General features: G+C 48.1%; 1 protein-coding gene across 2 annotated transcripts; it reads left to right on the top strand.

Moving 5' to 3' along the window:
- Positions 1–9: 9 nt before the first annotated feature.
- On the top strand, positions 10–20,138 carry TEN1 (TEN1 subunit of CST complex). 2 transcript variants are annotated; one of them, XM_059379582.1, is made up of 4 exons: positions 10–255; positions 10,113–10,233; positions 12,452–12,606; positions 19,704–20,138. In XM_059379582.1, the coding sequence occupies exons 2-4, from the start codon at positions 10,145–10,147 to the stop codon at positions 19,823–19,825; spliced, it is 366 nt and encodes a 121-aa protein (XP_059235565.1). In that variant the 5' UTR covers positions 10–255; positions 10,113–10,144; the 3' UTR covers positions 19,826–20,138. The 2 variants fall into 2 exon arrangements, with proteins under 2 accessions (XP_059235565.1, XP_059235564.1); XM_059379581.1 differs by having other exon boundaries at positions 11–267.
- Positions 20,139–20,141: the final 3 nt, after the last annotated feature.

The raw sequence follows: 20,141 nt of genomic DNA, 5'->3' as shown, positions 1-20,141 counted from the left end.
CAGGCGGAGGCGGAGGCGGAGGTGGAGGCGGAGGCGGCGCCGGCGTGGGCGCGGCGACCGTGTCCTCCGCTCTCGTTCCCGGGATCCCTAACAGCGGCCCCCCGCGGGGAGGCAACCCCGGAAGACCGCCAGGAGACTGCCCCGGGGGCGGGGAGGGAGGCCAGCCGGGCGCTCCTGGTAACCCGCCCCTCCCTCGTCACGCGACCGCGCGGGGCGGAAACGGGGCGCCCACGGGCCGCAGCGACGCCCCAACAGGTTGGCGAGGAGGTAGGGAAGGGGCGGGACAAGGCGGCTGAGGAGGAGTGCGCCTGCGCCTGCGCCGTGGGCCGCGTGGGTCGCGCGGCTTCCGGGTCCAGGTGCTGAGGCCTGAGGGCGGGCGGGGGTGATTTCAACTTCTGGGCCGCGCGGCGCGGCGTTGCCGGGGAGGGTTGGCGTAGGGCTTCGCCGGACCCTCCCGGACTGGAGGAAAGAGAGGAGGAGGACAAAAGTCGCCCTGGGAAGAGGCCTCCAGTGGTCTCGTGTTAAGATAATCGGCTCCTTGCTGCCAGAAACAATGGCTTCGGGGAGCTGGGTGTGGGGTGCGGGCCCTCCTCCCCGGGTATGGGGTGGGTGCGGGCCGGAACGGGACCGAGCGGGCCGCTCACCCGGCTTGGAATGCAGACTTCGTTGCCTTCGCGGTTACCACCGTCGTCATCAAAGCAGTAGATGTCCAGGTGGAGGAAACCTGGTTTCGGAGCATTTGTAATGAAAAGCAAAAGCTCCCCATCCCCGGAGGCAGCGGCTTTTAACCAGTTGTGGTTTTAATTCCGATTACGTAAAATACGTGCTAGCTCTGGATTTTAGTTAGGTTTTGAGTTCCTACCACTGTAGTGAGGATGAGCTCGCAACGCCATCTCCTTTATCTCCCTAGCGCACCCTTAGAACCCGAAACGGGATAGTCATCCACTGCTTTTTATTTTTTATTTATTTTTATCATTTGCTTGACAGAGATCACAAGTAAGCGGGGGGGGGGGGGGGTGGCGGGCTCTCCGTGGAGCAGAGAGCCCAACGCGGGGCTCGATCCCAGGACCCTGAGACCACGGCCCCAGCCGAAGGCCGAGGCGTAACCTGCTGTGCCACCGAGGCGCCCCATCCACTTTTTTTAAAACTATGCGCTTCGGCCTTATTTACTGCATCAGTTTTTAGGAGCAGTCCTGGGAATAGGGTAAGAGAAATGAGGCACTCACCTCCGGTGTAATTTAAGGGAGCACTAAGCAAGATCGAAGATAAGTTCGTTATTACTGATTTTTCTTTTTGCCCCGGACTCCCCAAGATTTCAGGGCTAGGCAGTGCTAGATTGTTTCTAATGCCCCGCCCCCTGCTCCCCACCCCACCCTATTAAAATACTGAGTTGGCTGCTGTGTGTGGATTGTAGGCCTCTTGGGAAAAACTTGCTCTCCAGGTACCACCAATACAACATTGTAAGACGAAATGAGGTGGTTGCTATTCACGTAAGGAAAAACCCTGCAGAGCTTTGGCAGTGTCTAGAACGAGGTAAAGCGAGAATTCATTGAGGGTTGTAAGTTTGGTCTAAGGTATGTCTTTCAGTGCAGGACTGGGTAAGAACCCTGTACAAGGTTACAAGATTGGTGGAAACATCAAGGCCGGGGAACTCATAACCTCAGAAGGCAGACTGGCTGTTAGTGGTCAAACCATTTGCCTGGGCTGGACAGTCAAGAGGAGTAAAACAGACAAAATGCTAATGAAGGTCTGGGACCGCAAAGCCCCGGTGGGAGGCAGCAAGATGTGGTTTGGGTTCTCTGTGTCTGGGCGAGTGTGGGGGTAGATGGTTTTCTTCATGAATACACTCATCTATTCAATAAATATTTAATAGGGGCGCCTCGGTGGCTCAGTGGGTTAGGGCCTCTGCCTTCGGCTCAGGTCATGGTCCCAGAGTCCTGGGATCGAGCCCGGCATCAGGCTCTCTTCTCAGCGGGGAACCTGCTTTCCTTCCTCTCTGCCTGCCTCTCTGCCTGCTTGTGATCTCTGTCAAATAAATGGATAAAATCTTTAAAAATAAATAAATAAATATTTAATAATGCCCAGGCACGGTTTTAGGCACAGGGGATACCTGAGGAATAATGCCTTTACGGAGCCGATAATCTGGTGGGAGACAGGCATTAAACAAGTAAACTAATCTCGCTCTGAAATTCTATTACTTAGTCAATGACAGTGGAGAAAAATCGAGCTAAGGGGACAGAGAGACCGGGAGCGGTGGGCCGTGCTTCTTTGGATACGGAGAACAGCCAAGGCCTTGCTGAGGAGGAGGAGGAGGAGGAACTGGGCCCTAAATAGGGAAAGAGAACTGGTTCCGTGAAGGTCTGGGGAAGACTGCTCCAGTCTGAGGAGAAGCACGTATGGAGGTCTCGAGGGTGAGGGCGAGCCAGAGGAAGTGTGATGGCCAACGTGAGAGCCAAGACGTAGCCCATGTGGCATTGTGGGCTAACACAGAGACTTTCAGTGTTAATAGGAATTTACCATGGGAAGCCTTTAATCGATTTTCAGTGGGGTTTTGTGAGCTGATTTACATTTTTAAATATTAATTATGGAAATATTCAGCCATGTATAAAGGTAGAAGGGATAATACAATAAACCCCATCTATGGTTCACCCAGGTCCAATAATTACCCCCTGTACCTCCCCTCAATTCCTCTCCATGTTAACTTAAAGGAAATCTGATATCATACCCATAAAGACTTTTAGGATATATCTTTAAACTATTTTTAACACACTCCCAATACCATTATCACAATTGGAAATTTTAAACATTACAATCAATACTTGCAGTCATTACAATCAATACTCAAATGTTTTGTAAAAAACTCTCCACAGTTAGTTTGTTCAAATCAAGGTCCAGACAAAGCCTACCCGTCGCAGTCGGTTGATAAAGAATCCTTAGCCTCTTTTATTTATTTTTTTTTATTTATTTTTTTATTTTTTAAGATTTTATTTATTTATTTGACAGAGAGAGACCACGAGTAGGCAGAGAGGCAGGCAGAGAGAGAGAGAGGAGGAAGCAGGCTCCTGCTGAGCAGAGAGCCCGATGCGGGACTCGATCCCAGGACCCCGAGATCATGACCTGAGCCGAAGGCAGCGGCTTAACCCACTGAGCCACCCAGGCGCCCCTCCTTAGCCTCTTTTAATGCATAAGTTTCCACTCTACAATTTTTTTCTTCCACTTATTTGTTGAAAAAGCTAGGTTCAAGCAGCACCTGGGTGGCTCGGGTCATGATCTCGGGGTCGAGGGATCAAGTCCCGCATCGGGCTCCCTGCTCTGTGGGAAGCCTGCTTCTCCTCTCCCACTGCCCCTGCTTGTGTTCCCTCTCTCGCTGTGTGTCTCTCTCTCAAATAAATAAATAAAATCTTCAAAAATAAATAAAGTTTGTAATACTTCTCATGTGATAGAATTTTTTTTTAAAGATTTTATTATTTATCTGTTAGAGTGAGCACAGGCAGAGGCAGAGGGAGAGGGAGAAGCAGGCTCCCTGCTGAGCAAGGAGCCCAATGTGGGACTCGATCCCAGGACCCCGGGATCATGACCCGAGCCGAAGGCAGCCGCCCAACCTACTGAGCCACCCAGGTGTCCTGAAATTTTTTTTTTTTTAAGATTATTTATTTATTTACTTATTTGACAGAGAAACAGTGGGAGAGGGAACACAAGCAGGGGGAGTGGGAGAGGGAGAAGCAGGCTTCGTGACCTGACCCGGAGGCAGGCTCTTCCTGACGGAGCCACCAGCCCTGCCCCAACCATGTGATAGACTCTTTTGAGGCCATAGTTCAAATCCTGTGGTGTAATGTGAGTTATAGTGGGTTTTTTTTTTTTTTTTTTTTTAGTTGTAGTGTTGAAGACTCATTGTGCAATATGAACTAACAAAGAATCATGGCTTTAAAAACACTTATGAGAGGTGCCTGGGGGGCTCAGCCAGTTAAGCATCTGCGTTTGCCTCAGGTCATGATCCCAGGGACCTGGGATGGAGCCCTTTGTGGGGCTCCCTGCTCAGCGAGGAGCCTGCTTCTCCCTCTGCCTTTCCCCCTCCGATCATGCTCTTCCTCTCAAAGAAATAAAATCTTTTAAAAAATAAAATAAAATCATTTATCAGTTGCCTCAGTGTTAGTGGGCAGAGTAAGGTGCCGAGTCTGTGGTGTGATCCGAGAGAGAAGGTGCAGGGCCCTTTCCACAGGCCTTGCTCAATGCATCTCTTCTATCTGGCTCTTCCTGACTTTCTGTCCTTGTTTTAATAAACTGGTTATCTACTCTAATTGTAGAGTAACAAACATGCACAATCGAGATTCTTATCTCCAAGAAGGAAACCCAAAGCTAATAAAAGCTATGACAACTTAGGTACAGCTATTACTTTTCTGACCTTTAGTCCTACTTAGCAATCGCTTCAGAAAAAAAGGAAAGAAGCAGTCACTGGCGGGTCACTCTCCTTCCTTTCCTTCCTGTACAGTATTTCTCAAATTTCCCAGTTGTTAAAAAGAGAAGACTATGTCACTTGTTCGTGCTGTGGGTTTTTCTCCCTGCAGTGGATGTTTTGTCTTGGGGAGTGAAGAGTGCAAAGCTCTACTGTACAGGTTATACCATTCCTCAGACTTGCAAAGACAGTACTTAAAACCTAGCTAAGCTGTAAGAAAAGCCAGTCTTTTTTTTTTTTTTTTTTAAGATTTTTAAAATTTATTTATTTGAGGGGCACCTGGGTGGCTCAGTGGGTTAAAGCCTCTGCCTTCAGCTCAGGTCATGATCCCAGGGTCCTGGGATCGAGCCCTGCATAGGGCTCTCTGCTCAGCGGGGAGCCTGCTTCTCTTCCTCTGTCTCTGCCTGCCTCTCTGCCTACTTGTGATCTCTGTCTGTCAAAAAAATAAATAAAAATCTTTTAAAAAAATTATTTATTTTGACAGATCACAAGTAGGCAGAGAGGCAGGCAGAGACAGAGGAAGCCTTCAGGCTCCCTGCTGAGCAGGGAGCCCAATGTGGGGCTCGATCCCAGGACCCTAGGATCATGACCTGAGCCGGAGGCAGAGGCTTAACCCACTGAGCCACCCAGGTGCCCTGAAAAGCCAGTCTTGATATATCGTCTTAGAAACACTCTTGCATGTCTGATGATATATGGACAATGATTTACTGAGCCAGTAGGGCTTATGGAAATTAACAGAAATGTCTTAATAAACACAGCAACTTTTGCTTGAAAAAAATAAAATCAGGGGTGGAGCCCCTGAGTGGCTCAGTGGGCCTCTGCTTTCTGCTCGGATCATGATCTCAGGGTCCTGGAATGGAGCCCCGCATTGGGCTCCCTGCTCGGTGGGGAGCCTGCTTCTCCCTCTCCCTCTGCCCCTCTCCCCACTCAAGTGCACTCTCTCTCTCTCTCAAAAAAAGAAATAAAAATTTTAAAAATAAAGAAATAAAAGAATGAATCATATTCTTAATCAGTGATGGGGTGCCTGGTTGGTTCAGTCAGAAGAGCATGCTACTCTTGATCTTGGGGTCGTGGGTTTGAGCCCCATGTTGGGTATAGAGATTACTTAAATAAATAACTAAATTTGAAAAAATCAATGAGGTTAAAATTGTATGATAATTCAAAAAATAAAAATAAATTAAATGAGCAGTTACTTACAGCTTAGCTTATAGTATATGTGGTACTTGAGAGTAGAAAAATTACTTTCTTTTTAAGACTTATTTATTTTAGGGGCGCCTGGGTGGCTCAGTGGGTTAAAGCCTCTGCCTTCGGCTCAGGTCATGATCCCAGGGTCCTGGGATCAAGCCCCGCATCAGGCTCTCTGCTCAGCAGGGAGCCTGCTTCCTCCTCTCTCTCTGCCTGCCTCTCTGCCTACTTGTGATCTCTGTCAAATACATAAATAAACAAAATCTTAAAAAAAAAAAAAAGATTTATTTTAGAGGGGGCAGGGGTTGGGGGGGGACACAGAAAGAAAATCCTCAAGTATTCTCACCACTGGGCACAGAGCCCAATGCAGGGTTTGAGCCCAGGACCCTGAGATCACACATGACTTGAGCTGAAACCAAGAGTCAGATGCTTAACCGACTAAGCCATGCAGGTACCCCTAGGAAAATTACTCTTAGAAAAGAATCTAAGTTTTCACCTTTTTTTAAAAAAGATATTTATTTATATTTATTTATCAGAGAGAGAGAGAGCACACACAAGCAGGCAGAGTGACAGGCAGAGGCAGAGAGAGAAGCAGGCTCCCCGCTGAGCAAGGAGCCTGATGCAAGACTCCATCCCATGACTTGAGCTGAAAGCAACGGCTCAACCAACTGAGCCACCCGGGCATCCCAAGTTTTCACCTTTTTACTAGATTGGACAGAATTGTCACCATTATCCCCAAACAGGAACCAATACATTTTTTTCTTCTCTTGACTGATATTTGGTTTTTTGGTTTTGCTTTGTTTTTTGTGTTTTTTTTGTTTGTCTTTTTTTTTTGTTTTTTTTTGCTTCTCTCTCATCCCAAAGATGAATAGGGGGTGCTGTCATTACTGGGGACAGGAATGGTTCTGCTCCCTGGTCACAGGAATATGGAGCTTCTGCTCCTAGGACAGTAGGACTGAGCCTTGGCCAGTTGCCCGGGGGCTATTCTGTACCCAGCTGTCTTGAAATGATCTTTGAACATTGACCAAAGCCAATTGTGCAAGGTTCTAGCTAACATTAAGTTTCTTTGCTTGTCCCTTTTTTCTCTTTTTAAAGTGGGCTCCATACCCAGAGCAGAGCCCAGTGTGGGACTTGAACCATGACCCTGAGATCAAGACCTGAGCTGAGATCAAGAGTTAGACGCTTAACTGACTGAGCCACCCAGGCACCCCCAACATTGAGCTTCTGTGCAAAAGCTGTATCATCTGGCTTCTGCAAGGGTCTGACTTGGGATGATATAATTGCCATTTCCTGTGTTTCTGTCTCCTTTGGCTTATCCTATCGAACAGTTGAAGCCCATCACCTTCAGGGTCCCTTTGTCACTGAATAATTATTCCTGAATCCCCACTTCTCTAACATCTTCTACATGTGGATCCTGATGTTCTAGAGTGTTCTTTCACACATAAACAGTTGTACATATTATATGCACTTGTGTGCTCCTTACCTTTTTTCCTGATGGTCTGTCTTGGAGATCTTTTTTATTTTTTTTTTTAAGATTTTATTTATTTATTTGTCAGAGAGAGAGAAAGAGAGAGAGTAGACAGAATGTGGCAGGCAGAGGCAGAGGGAGAAGCAGGCTCCCTGCTGAGCAAGGAGCCCAATGTGGGACTCGATCCTAGGATGCTGGGATCATGACCTGAGCGGAAGGCAGATGTTTAACCAACTGAGCCACCAGGTATCCCTATCTTGGAGATCTTGCCATATGAGAGTATACAATGTCTCATCTTCAGAAGCCTGCCAGGTGTCCTTTCTGTCATTATCACATGACTCATTTAAAAAAATAAATAAATAAAGATTTTATTTATTTATTTATTTGACAGACAGAGATCACAAGCAGGCAGAGAGGCAGAAGCAGGCTCCCTGCTCAGCAGAGAGCCTGATGCGGGGCTCAATCCCAGGACCCTGAGATCATGACCTGAGCTGAAGGAAGAGGCTTCACTCACTGAGCCACCCAGGCACCCTTCACATGAGTCATTTAACTGGTGTTATCTCTCTTTTTAAAATCACTAACAAAAACTCATAACCCTAGTCTAACCATGAGAAAAATACCAGACAAACCCAGATGGAAGATCATTCTACAAAATAACGTGAGTAGTGTACCTCAAAACTCTCAAGACCAAAAAAACAAGGAAAGTCTGAGAAACTGTCACAGCCCAGAGGCATCCAAAGAGACAACTGAATGTAATGCAGCATTCTGGATGGGACTAAGGAACTGAAAAGCGACATTAGGGGGAAAAAAACAGGATCCAAATAAAGTACGGTGTTGAGTTAATAACCTGTCGATACAGATTCATTAATTATGACCAATGCGTCATACCAAGGTACGATATTAATTATGGGGGTAACTGGGTATGACGTACCCTCTTTACAGGTTTGGGTTTTTTTTTTAAGAGGTGGGGAAAGGAAAAGGGAGAAAAAGAATATAAGCAGGCTCCTTGCCCACAACTGCCCACTCAAGTTGTACTCTGTTTCTCAAATAAATAAATAAAAATTTTAAAAATAAAGAAGTAAAAGAATAAATCATATTCTTCATCAGTGATGGGGCACCTGGCTGGTTCAGTCAGAAGATCTCCACGATCAAGACCAGAGCTGAGATCAAGTTGGACACCCGACCAGCTGAGCCACCCAGGCGCTCCTTCATTGTTTTTTAAATAAAGTTTTTATTTTAGAATAGTTTTAACTTTAGATTTCAGAAAACAAACCTGTAGGGGCATCTGAGTGGTTCAGCCAGTTTAGCATCCAACTCTTGATCTTAGCTTGGTTTAGGCCCCACACTGGGCTCTACACTGGGTGTGGAGCCTACTAAAAAAAAAAAAAGAAAGAAAAGAGCACCTGGGTGGCTCAGTGGGTTAAGCGTCTGCCTTTGGTTCAGGTCATGATCCCAGGGTCCTGCATCAGGCTCCCCTGCCGTGCAGGGAGCCTGCCTCTCCCTCTCCTTCTGCCTGCCACTTCCCCAGCTTGTGCTCTCTCTCTCTCCATCAAATAGATAAATAAAATCTTAATAAAAAAAGGAAGGTGCACTTTATATACAATTTTGAAAGAATCTCAGAATATATTGGGACCCCCCGTAGCTCAGTTGGTTAAGCATCTGCCTTTGGCTAAGGTCATGATCCCAAAGTCCTGGGATTGAGTCCTACATCCTGCCTGCTTCTCCCTCTGCCTGCTATTACCCCTGCTTGTGCTCTCATTCTCTCTCTCTCTAATACATAAACAAAATCTTTTAAGAGAATCCCTCTTTTTTTTTTTTAAGATTTTTTAAATTTATTTATTTGACAGAGAGAGATCACAAGTAGACAGAGAGGCAGGCAGAGAGAGAGAGAGAGAGAGGAGGAAGCAGACTCCCTGCCGAGCAGAGAGCCCGACGTAGGACTTGATCCCAGGACCCCGAGATCATGACCTGAGCCGAAGGCAGAGGCTTAACCCACTGAGCCACCCAGGCGCCCAAAATCTTTAAAAAAAATATTAAGTGGAGGGGTGCCTGGGTGGCTCAGTGGGTGAAAGCCTCTGCCTTTGGCTCGGTTCATGGTCCCAGGATCCTAGGATCGAGCCCCACATTGGGCTCTCTGCTCAGTAGGGAGTCTGCTTCTCCCTCTCCCTCCATGTGCTCTCTCAAATAAATAAATAAATCTTAAAAAAATAAAAATAAAGGTTTACTTATTTATTTGAGAGAGAAAGTACACATATGCATGGTGGTGGGGCTCATGGGGCAGAGAAGAGAGAAAGTCTCAAGCAGACTCCACGCAGAATGAGCAACCTGACCTAGGGCTCGATCTTATCACCTGAGATCACGACCCAAGCCGAAACCCAAGAGTCCCACACCCAAAGGACTGTGCCTTCCAGACACCCCAGATCTTTTTTATACTGTTTTGCTTTTTTAAATTAGTGAATGCATAACTGATCAAAAAAAATTGTTTAGGGGCTCCTGCGTGGCTCAGTGGATTAAACCTCTGCCTTTGGCTCAGGTCATGGTCTCAGGGTCCTGGGATCGAGCCCTGAGTCAGGCTCTCTGCTCGGCAGGGAACCTGCTTCCCCTCTCTCTCTGCCTGCCTCTCTGCCTGTCAAATAAATAAAATCTTTAAAAAAAAAAAATATATATATATATATATATATATTTATATTTAAAGATATTTAAGAGTGGTAGTTTAATATTAAACAATTTTTTTGATTTTATTTATTTGACAGAGACAGAGAAAGCACAAGTAGGCAGAAAAAGATGGGGAAGCAGGCTTCCTGCTGAGCAGAGAGCCTGACTCGGGGCTTAATCCCAGGACCCTGGGATCATGACGTGACCTGAAGGCAGATGCTTAACGACTGAGCCACCCAGATGCGCCCTTAAATATCTTTAAATATTAAAGTACCACGGGAACTAGCCTTTCAGGTGTCTCTGGTCTTAAGTATCTGCTAATCTCAGCCCGTGGTCTGGTTGGTTTTTCAGGAGTCTTCAGAAATCCGTTCCAGTTCTTGGCGATGCTGCCCAAACCTGGGATCTATTACTTCCCCTGGGAAGTCAGTGCTGGCCAAGTTCCCGACGGGGGCACACTGAGAACATTTGGCAGGTGAGAACGTGGTTTTTTTCCTCGTGTGTGGGGATATTTCAGTTCCTCCCCCACACATACCCCAGGCCTGCCAGAAAAAAAAAAAAAACAATTAAAATGTTATTTTAAGTTTGTCTAGTTTTTTTTTTTTTTTAAGTTTTACTTTTTCAAGTAATCTCTACCCAACGTGGGGCTTGAACTCACGACCCAAGATCAAGAGTCGCATGCACCTCTATGAGCCAACAGAGCATCCCCATCAACGTATTTCTTAAATGCCAAAACATGAATTTGTTTTCATTGGAAAAAAGGTAGATAGTCCGTAGAAGTGTGAAGAAAGCAAGCAAAAGTACCAGTAATCCCACTCTCTGGACCGCCACTGCTAACCTTTTGGTGATTAATTTAGACACACTCATGTGTATGGATGTACGTGAGCGTGTGAATGGGTGTGTGTTCACACCATGTATGTATCGCATCATCAGGGAAGTGCAAATTCACACCACAGCAGGATACTCCTACGGGCCCAGTGGACTGGCTGGATTTGCAAAGACTGTTGAAACCAGAAGCCGATGAGGGTGTGGAACAGCTGTAATTCCTCAACTCTCCCCATGGAAATGTCAAATGGCACAACTACTTTGGAAAACAGCCTGCAGTTTCTTTGAAAAGCTAAACACATGTTTAAACACGGGGCGCTCAGTCAGTAGAACATGCAACTCTCCATCTCAGGGTTGTGAGTTCGAGCTGCCCGTTGGGTGTAGAGATCACTTTAAAAAAATAAAACCTTTGGGCTCAGTGGGTTAAGCCTCTGCCTTCAGCTCAGGTCATGATCTCAGGGTCCTGGGATCGAGTCCCACATCGGGCTCTCTGCTCAGCAGGGATCCTGCTTCCCCCTCTCTCTCTGCCTACTTGTGATCTCTCTCTGTCAAGTAAATAAATAAAATCTTTAAAAAAAATTTTTTTAATTAAAAAAAATCTTTAATAATAATAATAAAATATAAATAAATAAAGAGTCTTAGAAAGAAAGAAAGAAAGGAACCAGGCCAAAAAAAAGAAAAAAATTACATGTTGTATGGCTCTATTTATATAAAAGTTTAGGAAATGCCAAAAAAAAAAAAAAAAAATTCCAAAGTGGGGAAAAGAAAAAGCAGGCCTGTTGCCAGCAAGGATTGCCTGGGTATACCGTATTGGAGGATTGTGAAAATGCACTAGGGAACAATGTGTTCATTATCGATTGTGTGGACAGTTGCTCAAGTGTATGTGGCGTCAAAGTGTGTCCTTTAAATATGTGTGGTCAACTTTAATTCAGTTATCCCAAGTAAAACCAGAGGGGGAAAGCACATGTTACAGAATCTTAAACAGGAGGAGGGCAAAAGACTTGAACAGACACTTCACAAAAGAGAGTGTACATAACACCTAGCAGTCATCCAAAAAGTAAACAGTTTTGCATATGACAGTTAAAAAATGCACATATAGGGGGACACCTGGGTGGCTCAGTTGTTAAGCCTCTGCCTTTGGCTCAGGTCTTGATCTCAGGGTCCTGGGACCGAGCCCTGTGTCTGGCTCTCTGCTCAGCGGGAAGCCTGCTTCTCCCTCTCCTACTACCCCTGCTTGTGTTCTTCTCTCACTGTTAAATAAATAAATAAAAATCTTTAAAAATACATATATATACACACACAAATGGATAATAATGTATATGAGGTGCCGGAGTGAGAAAACGAACCCATAGATCAGCGGTTGCCTGCGTGGGAGATGGGGAGCTTGAGTAGTGGCACAAGGGAACTTTTGGGGGCAATGGAAATGGGCCACATCTTAATTGGGATGCTGGTTACACCTGTGTATACTTTTGTCAACACCCCTTAAACAGGTGCCTTATGGGGCGCCTGGGTGGCTCAGTGGGTTAAAGCCTCTGCCTTCAGCTCAGGTCATGATCTCAGGGTCCTAGGATCAAGCCCTGCCTCGGGCTCTCTGCTCACCAGGGAGCCTACTTCCTCCTCTCTCTCTGCCTGCCTCTCTGCCTACTGTCAAATAAATAAATAAAATCTTTTTAAAAAAATAAACAGTTGCCTTGTAATGCATGTATTTCCATCTTCACAGTTTAGACTGAAAACAGTTTCTCTGACTTGTGGCCGCCGTTTTTATTTCTCTGATCAGAGATGCATGGGTTTGCCAGAGCCCTTTGAGCTTTCCGCGTTTGTGCTGTTTGTGGACAGAACTGATTGATTGCACTTTCCCTGACCTGCAGGTTGTTGCTCTACGACATGACCCAATCTCGAGTGACCCTGAGAGCTCAGCACGGATCTGACGAGCACCAGATCCTGGTCTGCACCAAGTTGGTGGAGCCGTTCCAAGCCCAGATGAACTACCTGTACCTCGTCCTTGGAGAGCTGGAGCACCAGGGTAAGCCCCTGGCTTCATGTTCCCTTTCCACGCTGGGTCCTGGGCGGGGCAGTCTTCGGTTAGGACTGGGTCAGGACTGGGTCTGGCTTCTGCCCGAGCAGGAGTCCCTCCCTGGGGTTAGCTTCCCTCCAGATCAGCCCACAAGTTCAAGGACTCCTGGAAACAGATGTGATCAGGCTCAGTGGACCTGCTCCTGGGGCGTGCAAGGGGAGAGAAATCATTAATTTCTAAAGGCCAACCACGTGCCAGGCCTCGTCCTACACCATTGCCTTCAGTCTTTTTTTTTTTTTTTTAATACTTTATTTATTTGACAGAGCGATCATAAGCAGGCAGAGAGAGAGGGAAGCAGGCTCCCTGCAGAGCAGATGTGGGGCTTGATCCCAGGGCCCTGGGATCATGACCTGAGCCGAAGGCAGAGGCTTTACCCACTGAGCCACCCAGGCGCCCTGCCTTCAGTCTTTTTGAATTTGCCGAGCTGGTCTTAAACTGAGTCTTACTGTTGCTGTTCCACAGATGAGAAAAGTCAGGCAAGGAGAAGACGGGGCTCGGGAGTCAGAGTAAGAGAAACAGAAGGGAAGGAATTCCAGCAGCCAGGGGAATCTCTCTGGCATCCAAAGTTGAAGGCTCGGGGCATCTGGGTGGCTCAGTCGGTTAAGCATCTGCCTTTGGCTCAGGTCATGATCCCAGCATCCTGGGATCGAGTCCCAAGTCAGGCTCCCAAATCAGTGGGGAACCTCTTCTCCCACTGTGTGCTCCCTCATCTCTCTCTCTCGCTCTGTCTCTCAATTAAATAAATCACATCTTTAGAGTTGAAGGTTGCAGGGGCGCCTACGTGGCGCAGTCGTTAAGTGTCTGCGTTCGGCTCAGGTCATGATCCCAGGTCCTGGGATCCAGCCCCACATCAAGCTCCCTGCTCTTCGAGAAGCCTGCTTCTCCCTCTCCCACTCCCCATACTTGTGTTCCTCTCTTGCTGTCTCTCTCTGTGTCAAATAAATAAATAAAATCTTTTTTTGTAAATACTGTAGTTAAGGGGCGCCTTGGTGGCTCAGTGGGTTAAAGCCTCTGCCTTCAGCTCAGGTCATGATCCCAGGGTCCTGGGATCGAGCCCCACGTCAGGCTCTCTGCTCAGTGGGGAGCCTGCTTCCTCCTCTCTCTCTCTGCCTGCCTCTCTGCCTACTTGTGATCTCTGCCTGTCAAATAAATAAATAAAATCTTTAAAAACTAACTAACTAAATAAATAAATAAAATAAAATACTGTAGTTAATATCCTCATGCACAGTCTTTGTCCATTTTCTGATTATTTCTTCATGATCGTTTCCTAAAAGTAGAATTGCTCTATTGAAGAATGCAAACATGCCAACTTCCTTTCTAAAAGTCACCGTGGGTGTTTTTGTTTTTTTTAAAGATTTTATTTATTTATTTGACAGACAGAGATCACAAGTAGGCAGACACACAGGCAGAGAGGAGGCAGAGAGGAGGCAGAGAGGAGGAAGCAGGCCCCCTGCTGAGCAGAGAGCCAGATGTGGGACTCGATCCCAGGACCCTGAGATCATGACCCGAGCTGAAGGCAGAGGCTTTAACCCACTGAGCCACCCAGGCGCCCCACGGTGGGGTTTTTTTTTTTTAAGATTTTATTTATGTACTTGACAGAGAGAGACACAGTAAGAGAGGGAATATAAGCAGGGGGAGTGGGAGAGGGAGATGCAGGCTTCCTACCAAGCAGGGAGCCCGACGAGGTACTCGATCCCAGGTACCTGAGATCGTGACCTGAGCCAAAGATGGACGCTTAACAACTGAGCCACCCAGGGGCCCTAGTCATGATGGTTTTTATTTATATATATTTTTAAAGATTTTATTTATTTATTTGACAGAGAGAGGGAGAGACACAACAAGAGAGGGAATCCAAGTAAGGGGAGTGGAAAGGGAGAAGCAGGCTTCCCACCGGGATCATGACCTGAGCTGACGGCAGATGTTTAAAGACTGAGCCACCCAGGCACCCCAGGGGTGATGGTTTTTAACTCTAGATGAAATGTGCTAGAAAAAATGTTATTAGATGGTGCTTACTTTAATTACCTTTGATTTAATAGAAGTGAATCTTTATTTAGGGCTAAGCTCGCGGAGTTCCGGCCTTCGTATTGATTTGAGAGAGACATCAGGGATGGGGGTGGGAACGTGTACAGAGGGGGGTTTGCACAAGTGATTTCCACGTTAACCGCAGCCCAGGTCCCTGAGGCTTTCTCCTGTACCCCCAGCCCTCCAGTGCATCCTGGGAGCTCCCAGGAGCCCACCGCCCAGTGTCCGGGATGCTAAGGCGCAGACACAGAGAGGGGTGAAAGTTGGGTGATGCAGCAGGCCCGGACAAGAAGAGGACTGGGAGCGGACAGTTAGAATCTCTTGTGGCGGGGGGAGAAAAATGGGAAGAGACCTTTGTATGTTCAACACATGTAACTTTTTCTATTGACTGTTCCAGTGAGATGCGCACAGAAATAGAGTGGTAGAGCCCACAGTCAGCCGTTGCTGAGTCTCCGCTGCCTGCATTTACCTATTTATTTTGCTGGGGTCTTTTGGAGCAAAGCTGATGTCACTTCATTTCCCCATAAACACGTCCCTGCCTCTGCCACTACCCATCATACCCAACAAAGCAGCTGTCCCTCGACAGAATCGCACACCTTGTCCGCGCTTACCCCCTTCCGCTCCATGGCTTCTCAAACTTGGCTAGTTCAGATCCCCTCCAAAGTCCATTTGTTGCATTTGGCTAACAAACCCCAAGTCTCTGTACAAGTTCTGCCCTCCTCCCCCCCTTTTTTTTTAATGCCATTTATTAGAGAACTTGGGTCTGGAATCGACTGATTGCTTCCTCCTGGCTACCCTAAACCTTCTTTCCCTTGCCTTTTTCTGAATGGACTGTGGTTCAGGGACAGCTCTCATTTGATGAGGAAAAGTTCTTTAGAGAAGATCTAAAGTCACCTCTTTAAAAGTCCTGATGAAATAATGAATCCAGGCAACGATGTTATCACTGGCCTGCTCCTGTCGCTCCCTCCGTGCAGAAAGGGCAGGGCGGCAGGAACGCTGCACAGCAGGGATCGGCCAAGCAGCACCCGGCCCTGCCCCAAGGCCACGCTGGAGAAGCCGGTGGATCTGCGGCCACACACCTCCAGGTGACCTTGCCCCCGCCCCCGCCCCCAACCTGAACCCGAATGATCAAGCCTCAGGTCAGGCAGCATTCGCCCTGGGCTCTGGCTCCTTGCCTGCTTCTCATTCTTTTCATCACCAACTGTGAGTTTTTTTCTTAAAAAAAAAAGCTTTCCCCCTGGGGCGCCTGGGTGGCTCAGCGGGTTAAAGCCTCTGCCTTCAGCTCAGGTCATGATCCCAGGGGCCTGGGATCGAGCCCCGCATCGGGCTCTCTACTTGGCGGGGAGTCTGCTTCCCTTCCTCTCTCTCTGCCTGTCTCTCTGCCTACTTGTGATCTCTATCAAATAAATAAATAAAATCTTAAAAAAAAAAAAAAAAGCTTTCCCCCTAAATTTCTAATTTCTCAGTAAGACGTGTTCATCGTTTGCAGCTGACACACAGTTGTAAGAGCATGTGGCTCTTGATCTCGGGGGTTGTGCATTCGAGCCCCACATGGGGTGTAGAGATTACGTAAATAAATAAAAATTAAAAGGAAAAATAAAGGGGCACCTGGGTGGCTCAGTGTTTAAAGCCTTCTCCTTCGGCTCAGGTCATGATCTCTGGGTCCTGGGATCGAGCCCCACATTGGGCTCCCTGCTCAGCAGAGAGTCTGCTTCTCTCTCTCCCTCTGCCTGCCACTCTGCTTACTTATGCTCTCTGTCAATTAAATAAATAAAATCTTTTTAAAAAAGAGAGTGAGAAATAAATAGTGCCACCTTCTTGAAATTTGTGCACACAGTGAGCTGAGGAGGCCAAAAAGGCGAAGAAATGCCTACCACGTGAGAAACCCACTGGTTCTTTAAACTTTTTTTTTGACAGATCATAAGCAGAGAGGCAGCCATAAATCCCATAAACTCTACCTGCCTGGTTTTCTTTTCTTTTCTTTTCTTTTTTTTTTTCTAAGATTTTATTTATTTATCTGACAGACAGAGAGATCAAAAGTAGGCAGAGAGGCAGGCCGAGAGAGAGAGAGAGAGAGAGAGAGAGAGAGAGAGAGAGGAGGAAGCAGGCTCCCCGCTGAGCAGAGAGCCTGATGCGGGGCTCGATCCTAGGACCCTGAGATCATGACCCAAGCCATAGGCAGAGGCTTCAACCCACTGAGCCACCCAGGCGCCCCCTGCCTGGTTTTCTGGGAGCTGACCACTGCTCCCTGCCCTCTCAAGCCTTCCTGTTGTGTCTTTTGGAACCTTCGCTCCGCCCCCGAAAGGCTCCCTTTTACCTGCCTTCACTGGGATGTGCCTGAAACCTGGCTCTTTCCCAGGACCGCAGTTCCCTCCCGTCCCCGCGTGGAGCTGGGTCAGCCTCCCCGATCTCACACACCACAGGGCCCAGAGGTGGGGCCAGCAGCCTGCTGGCTGCTCGGGTTTGCCATTCACAGCTTTGCCTTTCTCGTCAGCCAACCAGTTCTGCCCACTTCGGCCTCCCACAGCCACCCCTTTGCCACCTGAGACTGCAGCCGTGACTCCTGGTACCTCCCTGCTCGGCAGCCCACGGGACCTGTGCACCTCAGGCTCTTCCTTTTTCTCCCTCCTTCTCTCCTGTTCACTTTCCTCCGCTCCGACCGGGCCTCTTGCCACAGCAACCCCTTTTCTGGGGGAAGTTTCCGGCCCTCGCCTTCCATCACCGCAGCCTGACAAAGCCCCAACCTCCGCCCTCTTCTGCTGCTCGAGAAGGTTCATGCGTTTGGGGTTGTTCTAGCACAATTTCAAGGCCTCTTACTGCGTGTCCTGGCCCACCCCCTCCCACTGTGGGCAGTAGCTGTTTCTGGCACTCCCTGGTCCCCGGAGACCCCTACTTCATCACCTCCCGCCCCTGTCAGCGTGGGTGACTGCCTCACCTCCTACGTCCCAGGTAGGACATAGCCCCTCCTAAAGTGACCTGTGTCCACACCTGCCCGTGGCTCCTTTCTTCCCCTCTGGGAGGAAGAGGGGCCTGTCTTCCATGCGGGCCTGTGCTGTGACTCCCGGCCTGCCCTCCCACAGGGACTTTGCCCTCTCAACTGAGTCCTCAGCCTTTTCCCACTGCGTCTTCCCTCTGAGGATATAAATCACCCAAGCTTATTCTTTTTTTTTTTTTTTTAAAGATTTTATTTATTTATTTGGCAGACGGAGATCACAAGTAGGCAGAGAAGTAGGCAGAGAGAGGGGGAAGCAGACTCCCCGCTGAGCAAAGAGCCTGATGTGGGGCTTGATCCCAGGACCCCGGGACCATGACCTGAGCTGAACGCAGAGGCTTTAACCCACTGAGCCACCCAGGCGCCCGTCAAGCTTATTCTATACTAAAATAATAACACTCTCATCAGCTTCTGCTCCTCTCTCTGACCCGCCACCTGCTCGGGCAGACGTCCTAAAGGAAGCTCTGTTCTTCCTCTCACCCCTTCCCTCTCTCCTGCCCACGCCTCCACCCACTGCATTCCTGCTCACTTGTCATTCAGTGCCTCCATTGCTCTGCGTTCGTCCAACTTGCAAGATATTCCCCTAAAGGACTCTGTAGCCGTCTTGTCTGTAGACTCTCTCCTCCCCTCCCTGCAGTAGTTCTTCAAATGCTGTTCCTTGATCACAGTTATAAGGACCTGTAGATGGACTGCTGGATCTGCCCCGTTCGTCCCTTATGACAATCCTGTATCTTAAGGTCACTCCACGTTTAATAATGTTTTTCACTGGGGCGCCTGGGTGGCTCTGGTCAGGCTCTAAGAAGTCTAAGAAGTCTTCTTTGGGGTCTTTTCTGGTTCCACACAAATGTTAGGATTATTTGTTTCATTTTGGTTCCTCAGTGTAAATCTAGGAGGGAGGGTTCTCCCACACTGACAGGAGGAAAGAGCTGATAGGCATCATGTAAGGAAAGCTCTGTGCAGAGCGCCTGGGTGGCTCTGGCAGTTAAGCGTCTGCCTTCAGCTTGGGTCATGATCCCAGAGTCCTGGGACCGAGTCCTGCATTGGGCTCCCTGCTCAACAGGGAGTCTGCTTCTCCCTCTCCCTCTGCTCGCACTCTCTCTCTCTCAAAATAAAGAAAATATTAAATAAATAAATAAATGAAAAGAAAGGAAAGGGAGGGAAGAAGGAAGGAAAAGAGGTCTAGACTAGGAGGAAGGCCAGGCATGACCTATCTAACCAAAGAGCCTGTATCTCAAAACCACATCAAAAGGAAACAGGTTATCTAGCACATTGAATGTGTTTATTGACCTGACCAGAGCATATAAAGAACATGGATGAAAAAAAATTAAAAAAAAAAAAAAAAAACCTGGGCACCTGGGCGGCTCAGTCAGTTGAGCATCTGACTCGATCTCAGTTCAGGTCTTGATCTCAGGGTTGTGAGTTGTGGAGCCTGCTTTTAAAAAAACGAAAACACAAATAAGCAAACGTGTCAGGGCAGGCGCAGTTGTCTTTTCTGCTTGCCATCACCGGCACGCTGACAGGTCTTTCCATCGGGTCAACACAGCATGTGCCAGAAGCACCTCCCAGCCCGTCGTCTGGGGTGGGGTGACTTGGCCCTACAAGGTCAAACTCTCATCTTGGATTTACTAATTATGTGGTTCTCTTTGCCTCAATTTCCAATGTCAGTGGGGCCCAGTATGCCCCAAGGGGACCCTTCCCTTAGTACAAATGGAGAAGTGGGATAGTGCACTCGAGATAGGGAAGGAGTCAGGAATTAAGATGACAAAGGACAGAGGTTGAGGGGGCAGCTGTCCGGCCATTCCTCCGTGGAGAAGTGGGATTTGCGGGCTATCCCCTAAGTTCAAGACACATGCGATAGTGTGCAACAGGCCCACTATTCTGAGGCCCAAGTAGAGAAGAATTCCCAGTATCCAGGATGCCATCCTTTTAGCTCATCCTGAGAGCAAGTCCAGGGGAAGCAGCTGCAATGCATCCGGGGCGTTGCTGACACGGGGGTCAGTCCCTGCTAGTGCCTTGTGCTTGTGTCTTTCAGATGGAGGGTCCGTGGTGAAGGCCCGGGTGCTGACTTGTGTGGAAGGAATGAATCTACCCTTGTTAGAGCAAGCTATCCAGGAGCAGAGGCGATACCAGCAAGAGAGGGACAGCAGCCAGTAGCAAATTGCACTTCCTGGCAACTGTCCCCCCCCCCGCCCCCCCAGCGTGCTCCTGAGGCCAAGCCCACCAGAGATGCCTGAGCAGAGAAGATGCAGACCTTCCCCAGAGTGACAGCCCTTTCCTGGAGCCTGAGAGAAGAAGAGGGGTTGCTTATTTGGATTGTTACACACACACACACACACACACACACACACGCCGGGCCAGGAGCCTGTGGGAGGCTGAGCTGTGGGGTGCTGGGGGCTGAACCTCAAGGGGGCATATGGAGGGTTCTGGAAGGTACTCATGAATAAAGGCCCCAGTGGGGGAGACCTTGCGT

This window comes from Mustela nigripes, chromosome 16 (genome assembly GCF_022355385.1).
Source record: "Mustela nigripes isolate SB6536 chromosome 16, MUSNIG.SB6536, whole genome shotgun sequence".
Lineage (NCBI taxonomy): Eukaryota > Metazoa > Chordata > Mammalia > Carnivora > Mustelidae > Mustela > Mustela nigripes.
This window is presented reverse-complemented; position numbering and strand designations above follow the sequence as displayed.

Excerpts from the sequence above, each read along its gene's own strand:
- TEN1 (XM_059379582.1), top strand. The coding sequence starts at position 10,145 with ATGCTGCCCAAACCTGGGATCTATTACTTCCCCTGGGAAGTCAGTGCT. Across the intron at positions 10,234-12,451 it reads ACACTGAGAACATTTGGCAG|GTTGTTGCTCTACGACATGA; the intron begins GTGAGAACGTGG and ends CCTGACCTGCAG. Across the intron at positions 12,607-19,703 it reads TGGAGAGCTGGAGCACCAGG|ATGGAGGGTCCGTGGTGAAG; the intron begins GTAAGCCCCTGG and ends TGTGTCTTTCAG.